This window comes from Neophocaena asiaeorientalis, unplaced genomic scaffold (assembly GCF_003031525.2).
Source record: "Neophocaena asiaeorientalis asiaeorientalis breed wild unplaced genomic scaffold, Neophocaena_asiaeorientalis_V1.1 scaffold606, whole genome shotgun sequence".
Taxonomy (NCBI): domain Eukaryota; kingdom Metazoa; phylum Chordata; class Mammalia; order Artiodactyla; family Phocoenidae; genus Neophocaena; species Neophocaena asiaeorientalis.
Genome location: NW_020173687.1, coordinates 9,538,337 through 9,550,625, shown reverse-complemented (window position 1 = coordinate 9,550,625; position 12,289 = coordinate 9,538,337). Strand labels below are relative to the sequence as shown.

General features: G+C 45.0%; 1 protein-coding gene across 4 annotated transcripts in view; it reads right to left on the bottom strand.

Annotated features, from left to right (window-relative positions):
* Positions 1–12,289, bottom strand: part of ZFP64 (ZFP64 zinc finger protein) — an 80,090-nt gene that overhangs the window by 60,654 nt on the left and 7,147 nt on the right. For all 4 annotated transcript variants that reach the window (XM_024750399.1, XM_024750398.1, XM_024750397.1 and 1 more), the window contains exons 3-4: positions 2,336–2,497; positions 994–1,056 (exon numbers count right to left, since the gene is read on the bottom strand). In XM_024750399.1, the coding sequence (XP_024606167.1) occupies positions 994–1,030 (37 nt within the window). In that variant the 5' untranslated portion in view covers positions 1,031–1,056; positions 2,336–2,497. The remainder of the gene's footprint in view (positions 1–993; positions 1,057–2,335; positions 2,498–12,289) is intronic.

Here is a 12,289-nt window from a genome sequence, read left to right as displayed (position 1 = left end):
TACTCTTACAATGACGAATATGCTACGTGTGACGGATGGAACTTCAACACAGGGCACCCACCAGGAGAGGTTCATTGCTTGTCACATTGAGAATGCTTACCAATACCTAAAACTTAATAACTTCAGATTGTGATAACTAGAAGAAATCTAAATGACATGACGCCGTGAGGCTGATTAGATATGATGGCGATCCCAGTGCAACAAGGCAATCGTTGGCCGTGGCCAAGGAATATCAGAGATAACTGCTAGATATTTTATCATCTTCCAGATATTCTATCTGAGGCTAAGTAGCAGAATTTGGGCAATTAGGGATGCCCACGCCAAATTTCAGTGTCCCTCCCTTATACACGTTGACACTCACTGAATTTATATATGACTGTATCATCTGAATTATGAGCATCTAATACTTCAGGAAAAATAGTCTAAAAGCATTCCTTCTCCATGCAGAAGGTCTGAGAGACATAAAAATAATACATTAGAGAAAATTAAAATCACCAGAAATAATCACAGTTTTCTTTTTCCATGCAATCCTTTATTTCTCTCCTTTAAAAAAAGTATTTATTAAATTCCCCTTTCAAAATCGCAAAACACACTCAGGTATCCAATGATGCAGTGTAAAGATACATAAATGAAAAGTCACTATTCTCCCCTTCCTTCGTTTGTTTACCAGTCATTACACACACCACAAACACACACACACACACACACACCCCTTACTTACAGGATCATCTCCTCCAAATGAGAAGAATATGTGCATTTAAATTAATTCTGGCAGATCAATTTCCAAAATGTCTGTACCAGTTCACATTTCCACTTCTAAGTTTTCTCATATCTGTTCCAGCACTGGATTTTATTGCTCTAAACATTTTCTGCCAAAATCATTTGTGTTTGTATTCCCATGATGACCAGTGAGGTTCTGCATCATATCATGTGTCTGACTTGTCCGGATCCCCAGCTCCCAGCACAGAGAAGGGATGTGTGTGAACCACTTACCCGTGTGGATTTTTAAATGACGCTCCATGTCCTTCATGCCATAGGCAGTCTTGAACTGGCAACCTTAAGAAAAGGCAAGGAAAAATCAATGACAGAGGGAAACACAGTCACTTTAGAATGGAGAAGCCTGGCAGAAACTTCCTTAACCAAGTGATGAAAGTTAATCCCACAGTAATGGGACCAACAGGTATCAGTGTGCTCCTGATACCAGGTACCAAGTACATAATATCTCGTCTGTACTTCCTGCTCAAATTGCTTCACCTGCATCTGATCACGAGGAAACATCAGACAAACCCAAAGTGACGAACATTTTATTCAATATGAAATAACTGGCCTGTGCTTTGCAAACCTGTCAAAGGTCATGAAACACAAAAGCTTAGGATTAAAGGAAACTAAAGACACGTGAAAACTGAATGCAATGTGTATTATGAACTGGATCCTGGACCAGTTTTCCTTTTGATACAGAGGACATTAGTGAGACAATTGGTAAAATCTTAATAAGGTCAGCAGTTTGATAATAGTATGTATAAATGTTAATTTCCTGATATTGATGATTGTACTGTGGTTACATAAAAGAATATTCTTGTTTCTAGGAAATATACATTGAGGTACTCAGGGGTAAAGGGACATCATGTCTGCAACTTTGGGGGAAATATATGTATATATAGAAAGAATAACAAAGCAAACATAGTATGTTAATATTTGGGAAATCCAGATGAAAGATACATAGAAATTTTTGGTGCTATTCTTGCAACTTTTCCTTAAGTCTGAAATTTTCCTTGCCTTCCCTAAAGGTTTTTTTTTTTTTTTTTGCAGTATGCAGGCCTCTCACTGCTATGGCCTCTCCCGCTGTGGAGCACAGGCTCCGGACGCGCAGGCCCAGTGGCCATGGCTCACGGGCCCAGCCGCTCCGTGGCATGTGGGATCCTCCCGGCCCGGGGCACGAACCCGTGTCCCCTGCATCGGCAGGCGGACTCTCAACCACTGCGCCACCAGGGAAGCCCCCTAAAGGTTTGTTTTTTTTTTTTAAAGTAAGGAAAGAATAATTTTTCTGGATGTCTTCCTAAGTTACAGCACAGAAAGAAAATTTCACAGGAATCTGAAATTTTCACCAGTCCCATTCAAAGAAAGGCCCATGGCTATAACAGTCTTAGGGCCCAGTGCATGGTGACCAGAGACAGTGAGAGGTCGTATGTGATGATGCAAATGCTGTGGGTTGATTTTTTTAAGCCAAGCAGTTTGGAGCTTATCTACGTCCAGTTGTCAGGAATTCACGAGTTCGAGTCTTGGACCTGTTAAATGTCACATTCTCTACAAAAGTAGGACAAGATGCTGCCTTTACCTGGATAGCAACAGTTAAGCCTCTTCTGAGCAGTTGGGGCCGTGGGCTTTTTGGCTCGTGACTTGGCAGGGAGAGAGATGACAGTGGCTGTCTGGTTTTCATTGCTTTCTGTGGGCAGATATGTTTGATAGCCATGTTCAAAAACAAATTCTGGAGCTGAAACTAAAAGATATGATGATTATTAATTTTCATAATATGAATACCCAATAGATATTCCCTTTGCCCACCTTCCTTTGTAGAGAATGAACATGTTAAGATTGTTTTCCCAGTCTCCCTTGCTGCTTAGGAGTGATCATGTGACCCCATTCTAGCCCATGAGACAGTAGAGAACATCTGCTGCAGGGCTTTTGGAAAAGATTTTCTCCCTGACTTGAAGAAAAGGTGGGGGCAGAAAGAGAGGTAGTTGAGGAAAGCTCATTCTTGCTGCCCTGGTTGCCCCACTTTCTGTCTTTGGACATGCTGGAGTGAGGACGTGATGTCTGGATCTGTGGCAGCCATTCTGTAACCATAAAGGGAGAGCAAGAAAACCAGATGTTGAGCCAGAGCCCTGAAAACCATTCAAATCTAGACTTACTAAATAAAAAAGAAATGTCCCTACCATTTACCAGGTAGGTTTTCTGTTAACTTCAGCCAAAAGCATTAGTTACTTTCATAGGCTTTATCACAAAATCCTAACAAACAACTGGAAAGGAACTGATTGAAGGAATTCTGGGCAAAACTACAAATACTCTCTAAACATAAATACTTTTTAGCACAAGTACTCCTAAAACAAACAAACAAACCTTGCATTCTTACTGAAATTTTGAGGAAAAAAGAATAAAAAGGAGACCAAACATCTTTATCATCTTTGTCTTTAACCTTGTCATTATAACAGGAAAAATAGGCAGTCTCAAATTTCTTTTTTTCAATTATAGTTCTTTTGACTACTTTGTTAATTAAATTTATGGTTTGGGAATATGTATTTTCTTTCTTCCTTTATTACATGTGATCGTCACATGGAGATTTGGCTTCAAATAGGAGTAAATACAACCATGGGGCTCGTTCATTAGATGAACTTGTCAGGCTGAGAGGCCCTAATGATGGCTTTGAGAGCCAACGTCATATTGTTTCCAAACCTCAGTCACTGATGCACCATCTTTGACATTTCTGCCATTGTACTTACAGAGTACACTTCTTTAAATCAACACGGGCCTGACATTACTCCTTATTTTGGCTTTGCCTGAAGCAGTAATACTCCCTCCACAGGTTTGAGGTGTTAATTACAGTTTCTCTTAAAACAAACATCATCTTTCTTTGAATCTAAGATGTTATAGACTGTAAGATGCAGCATTGTTTTACACACAATAAATTTTTAAAAGTTGCCTATTCAACACATCATAATGCAATGTTTTCATATTCCTTAGGTATTTATATACATATAGATATTCCTTAGACATTTTATAGTATTCATTGAATGAATTCTTTTAGATTTCTTTGGATACTTGATAGGAAACTCAGGTTCCTTACCTGTACTCCTTGGGCACCTTTGGCAATGACAACTTCATTCCAGTGCATGTCAAAGAATAGCTGGGTTCTATCAGTATTTGGTATTTGAGCAAAATCATGGTTTCCGTTTTCCTCAATTGAAATATGTCGGGGGAAGTGGCTTTTGTTTAAAGCTGGCCGAAAGAGTCTGACAAACTGATGTTCCATCTTCACACCGAGTCTCTCTGATGCATTAACCAACCACACCCGCCTCTTGTTGAGATGTTTCATCTACTCTGCGGGATTAGCTACTGCTCCTGCTTCCTCTGCTCTGCTTGGTTCTCAAAGCACAGTCCCCAGCCAGCAGCACCGGACTTACCTAGGAACTCGCTACAGAGGCAATTCTCGGGCCCCACCCCCACCTACTGAATGAGGAACTCTCAGGTGGACCCAGCAATCAGTTCTAACAAGCTGCCCACGTGATTCCGATACATGCTCAAGTTTGAGAACCACTGGTGTAAGGGATCCTTTTCCAGGCATCTCAGCAGCGAACCTTAACCCAGCTTTGTCTATTTGAGGGACTCCATCTTTCTTGGTTGTTGCTTTGCAAAAACTACAGTTGTTCCTCCAACAACAAATATTCGCTTCATTAATATCAAATTGACCCGCTGCTACTGTTTCCAGGTATTTCTGGGCACAGTTACTTTTCATCTTCTATCTGAATCATCCTGCAATATCGCAGAAGACATTCCAAACAGCAATTAAACCCAACAAATGTAGCGCCAAAAAACGCACACAACTCTGCCAAAGTGACCAAAAAAGTGATCAATGACAATGCAATCAAGGTTGTTTACCAGCGCGCAAAGACAATTTTTTGGTGACTGCCTCTTGGCTGGCAGCGATCTCCTTGATTCCAAGGTGCACCCCCATTTCAGATGTTACAATGTATCTTTGAACTGATAAAAGTCTAGGTTCAGCTACTTCCTAGGTGTGGGACCTCAGGCCAGTCACGTGACTTCTTTGAGCCTCCGTTTCCTCGCCTGTAAGTGGGGATAATCACTGTGCCCACTTCATAAGGTTATTGCAAAGTTTCATGAGAGTGTCAGTAGCACAGGATATGTCCACAGCTGAGTCTTAATAAATGTGAGTTACTACACTTGGGCAGAACTGGGCACCAAACTTTCAACAGGAATATGATCAAGACTCAGGGACACCAACTGCCTTCGTTTGCCTAGGGCTGAGGCTTCCCCGGGATACAGGACCTTCAGTGCTAAAACTAGGATGGCTGTTCATGCTACCATGACTTCCCAACTTCCTGCTCTACCACTTTTTGAACAAAAAAGGCTGGAAGACGCTGGGGTGGGGAGGGGTTGTGACAGTGGCCAGGCCCTCCCTACGGCTCAGCTCAGCTGTGGAGTCCGTAACCCTCCTGGGGAGGTTAAGTGCTGGGTCCTGAATGATCCTGAGCCTGGGATTCCCGCCCTCCAGGGAGATCGATGGGGCTTCGTCCCCTAACTGTCCACCTGCCCCTCCACCGTAAGCCTTAGCATCCCTCTCGTGGTGAGTCACGGCAAAGGGGAAACACGAGAGTATTCTGGATAGTAACCCCTTCTCAGATATATGGTTTGCAAATATTTTCTCCCATCCAGTAGGTTGCCTTTACGTTCTGCTGGTTGTTTCCTTAGATGTACAGAAGTTCGATGCAGTCCCACGTGCCCATTTTTGCCTTTGTTGCCTGTGCTTTTGGTGTCTTGGGGGAGGCGGCAGGAAGCATAGGGAGTCAGGCACCCAAATGGAGGGATCATTTGGTGGTGGGGGGGGTCCCTTGTCTGTCTTCAGATTTGGCATAAACAGTGGCAGTGGCCTTGGGGAATCTGAGTGTCCAGCGGAAGTGAAGGCAGCAGGGTCAACCCCAAGCACCCAGATCTGCTGAGGGGAGAACTGCTTCCAGCAGAGGCGTGACCTATCCCCAGGGGAGAATGTTCTCAATGGCTCTTATAATCAAGTCCAGTGCTTAGTGAGATCAGCTCCCCCAGCCCTCCCCCAACAACCCCCAGCAGCTCACAGCCTCACGCCGGCCTTTAGTTTTGTTTTTGCCCCCGGGGCTCTCCCTGGCTTGCCCGGGTGCCCAGGTGCACATCTGAAACGCGTGGTTTGTTCTATGCAGTCCTGGTCTGTAGCAGGAGCACCTTGGGTGTTCAGTTATTCACTCATGTTGTTGCTTAAAAAGTAAGAATGTCACATGAATTTCACAGGGAACCAAAATCTCTCTGTGGTTAGGACCCACTGGTGTCTTAGACCCGCTGGGCTCACATGGGCCAACTGTAGCTCCTCCCACAAAACTGTTCTTCAAATAGCTGAAGATTCCACGTCTCCCAAGCCACTTTGCTTCTCGCTTCTCTTCTTCGACTTAAAAACTCCATTTTTTAAAACCTTTTCTCTTTTTTAAAATTAAAAATGTATTATTTTTTCAGAACAAAAGTAAACACCAATGGTAGAAAATCTAGGGAGTACAGAAAAGTATAGAGAAGAAAACCTGCCCAGTGCTGGCAGTATACCCCCTTGCATAATATGCTCATTAAATACTGTACTTTTTCCCCAAAGTACTTATCTCTACTGTAATTAAACAGTTATTTGGGAAAGTATTTAATGACCATCCTCTCCTCCTTTGGTTGGATGAGCCAGGTGAGGACAACATCTGTTTCTCTCCATCACTGTTTCCCAGAACCTCACACAGACGCTGGCAGTGCAGGGGCTCAGAGAATATTGGTTGAATTAATGATGGACCAAACGGCTAACGTAGCCTTTCTATATAGATTTTAAAAGTATAAAACTGGGGTCATGGCTTAAATTGTTTTGTATTCTTTTCTTTTTTATTAAACAATTAAGCAATTTTATTAAACAATTTTGCTATGTGGAAGCATTCTGCCACGTTATCATCCACCCAAAACACAATTTCTTATGGCTACATAATACGCCATCATGTTGGTTGTCACAGTGAAATTGACCATTCCCCCGTTTTGGACAATGAGTTGGTTTTTAGGTGTTTACCTTTATAAATAATACCTATCCAAAAACTTTAACTTATCTCTAGCTTCTCTGGATACCTTCCTGTGAGCTGAAGAACCGGGTCAAAATGGAAGGGTCGTTTTATTGCTTGGTGATTCATAATTATGAGATCCTTCCAGAAAATCTAAATCAATGTACATTCTCCCCTTCACCTTGGCTATCACAGAGACTATTTGACAGGACAAAATGAGATCATTTTAGTTTAATTTGCGTTTCATTAATAATTGGTGAAGATGAATCTCTTTTCCACCATATTTTGTTCATTCATATACCCTCTTTATGAACTGCCTATTCACGCTATTAGCTCTTTTTTTTCTATTGAATTTTTACGTTTTTCTCATTGACTTGTAAATGATCTTTACAGATTTATTTATTTATTTATGGCTGCGTTGGGTCTTCACTGCTGCGCGTGGGCTTCCTCTAGTTGCGGTGAGCGGGGGCTACTCTTCGTTGCAGTGCGCGGGCTTCTCATTGTGGTGGCTTCTCTTGTTGCGGAGCACGGGCTCTAGGTATGCGGGCTTCAGTAGTTGTAGCTTGTGGGCTCAGTAGTTGCAATACGTGGGCTCTGGAGGGCAGGCTCAGGAGTTGTGGTGTGCAGGCTCAGTAGTTGTGGCTCGCGGGCTCTAGAGCACAGGCTCAGTAGTTGTGGCACACGGGCTTAGTCACTCCACGGCACGTGGGATCTTCCTGGACCAGGGATCAAACCCATGTCCCCTGCATTGGCAGGTCGATTCTTATCCACTAAGTCACCAGGGAAGACCCGATCTTTACAGATTAAGGAAATTGCTTCATTGTCATATCGTCAGATCTATCGTTTGTTTGTTCCTGTTTCTTCCAGTATAGGCCATGCTTATTAGGACTCACACTTAGGGGTCTTGATTCAAATGCAAACTCAGAATTCACCTGCTGGGAGAAAAATCCACCTCTCTCTGTAAGGAAAAGTCTTCTCATGTTCTTCCAAAGGGTTTTCCTGAATGTGGTCCACACCTGCCCCAGCACATCAGCCCATCTGTCCCCCGTCCCAAGGGTGACCCTCACCCCCTCTCTCTGCCGCAGCCGATTGGTTTGGAAGCAGACACCTGCACAAACGCTGGACCAATCAGACCCCCTTGCCCTGGAATTAGGAATTGGGGCGAAGATATGCGGCTTGACATGGACTTCCATTCTGAAAAAAGAAGTGCCTGACACTGCCACTGAAAGATTTCCATCCTTTCTTGTCTTTCTCCTCCTGGTCCAGTGGTTCTCAAAATTGATCATGTACCAAAGATTCTGATGCCGAGATCTAGGTATAGTCTGGGTATATTTATAGCTGATTTTTAACAAGTTTTCCATGTAATTCTTCTGCATACCAGCTTTGAGAACTCCTGCTCTAGACTATTCTAACAGGGTAGTGGCAGGATTGTGGCTGTCCAGAGGGGCCTTGGGATTGGATTCCACCGCTAAGCCCCTCCTCCTTGTCCCTTGCTGGCCTGGCTTCTTCCAAGACAGTGGAACGGGGCATCTTAGCCAATGGGATCTAGAATTTCTGGAGAAGCATTTCCTCTCTGGTAAAGCGAAGCCGCCCCTTTCCCCATCCATGGGCAGGGCTGAGTGAAGACCTGAGGCTGAAAGCAGCAGCAGCAGCCCCCTTGTGGCCACGAGGAGGACTACTGCCAAGGACAGCAAGAAGATGCAAAGACCCCGCCGTTCTTGTCCTGAGGTAAGGAATGTTTTACAATCCAGCCCTCTTGTAGTTTAGTGCTGTTAAGAGCAACTGAAAGCATCTGAACTGACCCAAGCCCTCACTGGCTGGTCCAGATTCCCAGGACCCTGCTCAGACCCACCCAGATGGTACGCTTAAGGGAGGGGGCTGGGTGTCTGCATTTTTCACCAAAGCTCCATGTGGTTCTTTTGAGAAACACTGCGATGAGGACTTTCCTAAGGGGTGATGTGGTGCGGTCAAGTGCAGATTCCTTGGCCAGGGAGCCTGGCTTTCAGGCCCCGTTCTGCCCCTTTCTGGCTCTGTCACCTTGGTCAAGTTATTTAATTCCTCTGTGCTTTAGTTCATTACGGGTAAAATGGGGATAATAATTCTTAGTACCTAATTTATGTTGTGAAAAGTTAATTTTTAAAATGAAATGTTAAATTTAAATTCATAACAATTTAAGTCGTGAAAAACTACTTCATATATAGAGTACTTAAAAAGTACATGGTGGGCTTCCCTGGTGGTGCAGGGGTTAAGAATCCGCCTGCCAATGCAGAGGACACGGGTTCAAGCCCTGGTCTGGGAAGTTCCCACATGCCGTGGAGCAACGAAGCCCGTGCACCACAACTACTGAGCCTGCGCTCTAGAGCCCGTGAGCCACAACTACTGAAGCCCACGAGCCTAGAGCCTGTGCTCGGCAACAAGAGAAGCCACCATGATGAGAAGCCCGTGCACCAAAACGAAGAGTACCCCCGTTCGTTGCAACTAGAAAAAGCCCACGTGCAGCAATGAAGACCCAACGCGGCTAAGTATTAAAAAAAAAAAAGTACATGGCACATAATGAGCAGTACATGAGAATTAGCTATTATTATTATTGCCAGATTCTCCCGGCAAATCATTACATCGTTTGCCTTACTAATTACTCACATGCTCGGCAACCTTCAACGGCTCCCCAGCTTCTTCACAATAAAGGCCAGATCAAAGCAGGGCTGCTACCCCATACTCCCCGTGTCACCTCCTGCCACTGTTATCAGATCTCACCTTCAGAAGCAAGATCAGCTTCTCCACCTCCAGACCACCAGGAGGAAATGCCCCCCCACCCCGCCATCTTCCTCCCCAAGGCAGGTGAGATTTTCAAGGCCTATTATACATTTGATCTCACTCATCATTTCTTCCCTTGGCTTTCCCCATTGGGACCAATCTACTCCATGAACTCTCTGCACAAGGCTGTACTTGTCACAGATGGCTGGGTTTGTATGTCTTACAACTAAATTCTCCTCCCCTCCCTGATGAGCTTGGAATTCTCCAAGGGAAGCATCTCCATTATCTCGGCTCCAGCATCTGGCACACGACAGTCCCAGAGCTGCCCTCACTGGGCCCTGATGATGGGGCAGGTGCCACGCCATGAACTTCATGCACATTTAATGAAGTTAATCCTTATAGCTGCCCTTTCCTGCATTCACTTGGTAACTGTTTTATTGAGTGCCTAGGATGTGCCAGGCCTGGTGCTGGGTGGCAGGAAAACAAGACTGATTACTTCCTGCTCCAGGGGGATTTACAGTCTAGGAAACTAGATATTAAACTACTAGTTGGGGGCCCACAGGCCAAACTGAGCCTTCAGAATTTTTTTTTTAAGGCTTTCAAAATCAACTAGGTGGGTTTCCCTAGGTCAATGACCTCTGGCCAAAGACCACCAGGGACACACCTGTAGTTGGATAGGTTGATTAGTCATTATAAGAAGGAAACCTCATACCACGCAAGCCGTGGAGGGTCTCAGTAAGAGGGTGTTAGAAAGGACCTAAAGAGTATTAGAGGTTTGGGGCTCATGTTAGATGATTCTGGGGGGACAGTTCACGGAAGCCTGCATTGGAGGCTGTCAGGAGGTGGGGACGGGTCTATGATTTGGTATCTTAGCGACTATTACTGAGAAGCACAGAAGGTAAAGCCGTAGTAGGTAAAGCAGCAGTGTCACTCAGCTCAGTGGGGGAGGAGGGGATGTCTGGTATTCCGTGGGTCAGGTATGATGACAGAGGGGTTCTGTCTTCATCCTGTCCCACCACGATCAGAGTGGCCCTGTCTCCTGCAGACATTCTGTGAACCTGTTTGCGTTCACCAGGAGAACAGAACGACCCACCAGCAAGAGTCAGCCCAGCTCCCAGCAACACCAAGGCCCAGCTGATGCTGCTTCCTGGCTCTCAGGGGCTGCTTTCCTCCTCCTCTGCTTATTGTCCAAAGGCCTGCCCACTCTCCATCACAGTGGATCCGCTGTTGCATTTGCTGCCACTGCCTGACCCCCAGGAGCACCTGAATTTACTTTTCTGGCTAAAGACTGCTTGTTACGAAATAACAAATTAATTGCAACTGTGATATGTATTAGGTGAGGAAGCAGTGACGAACCTAACCTTAGGGGTGGGGGGGGTGGGGGGGAGGGAGAAATCATAGATAGCTTCTAGGTGGAGGTGACTTTTAACCTGGGACCTAAAAAAGTGGGAATGAAGCAGAAGAGGTGGGAAAGATCATTCTAGGTCCAGTGATAATTCAACTCATATTGGCTGGGGGCTTGCCATGAGCCAGGCCCTGTGCAAAATTTTCCGTGTGCTGTTTCATTTAATTTTCACAGCCCCTGATTGGGTAAGTAATGGGAGCTAACCCTGACAGCTCTAAGTGTCTTCCATGTAGGCGCCCATGGCAGCCCGGCTGGGACCCTCTGAGCTGAGAACCAGCATTACTTCCATTTTACAGCTGGGGAAACGAAGACACTGAAACCCTAAGTCACCTGCCCAAGGTTACCTGGTTAGCAAGTGACGTAGCTGGGATTTGAACCCAGGCAGTCTGGCTCAGGACCTTAGACTCTTCACTACCAAATTCTGTGGCCTTTCTATTTATTCTTGTCCCCACTTTAAAAACGAGACACCAAGAGCTATTATAATTTGCATCAGTCACACAGCTCCTAAGGCCCTGTGCAGCCAAGACCAAACTTGGGGACCTGACTCCAAAGCCCCATGATTTTAAGCCGTGAACTTAGAAAATGCATATAGGGTGCTAATTTTTAAATTTTTTTTGCCAGCATCAATATCTAATTTTACTGCTTTTATAGAAAAGTTCTTAAATTAACTGCCAAACTGTAGGCAGCTTTCAAAGCTAGCAGAGAATAAACTTTACTTTACATCCAACTATTACTGGGCTGAGACAAGACATATGAGCTGAGTGAGGGAGGGTTTCGTTTAATCAAGGACTGAAGAGGGACAAACTGCCCAGGACAGTAACTGGGTGTGGGTATCTGGAGGAATCTGCCAGGGTGAGGGGTCAGACTGTGACTTAGGGCAGTGAGCGACCCTCCAACTGGGTCGAGGCCCAGAATCCCCCAGGTGCTTGTTAAAAATGCAGATACCTAAGCCTCAGCGATTCGGGTTCAGAGGTGCAGCCCAGGCACCAGTATCTTTAACAAGCTCCCCTGGGATCCTGGTCCATAGGTAGGTCTGGAAACTGCGGCTATGCAACATTGAAGCCCAAACCTGGGGGAAGTCGGGCCCAGAAAACCAAACTAAATAGTGTTAAAGAAAGGGAAAAAAAGCAAGATTCTGCTTGTTTTGTGGCAGAAATGCAGGCGCAGTCAGGGAGAGCAGCTGGATCCGGCAGAGACTCGGCATCCTGCAAATCTCGCCCCACGTGTTAATCTCTGCATGAATAAAAGCGGTCGTTTATTGAGATACTGTCCCAGGTCCTTTACGTGGATT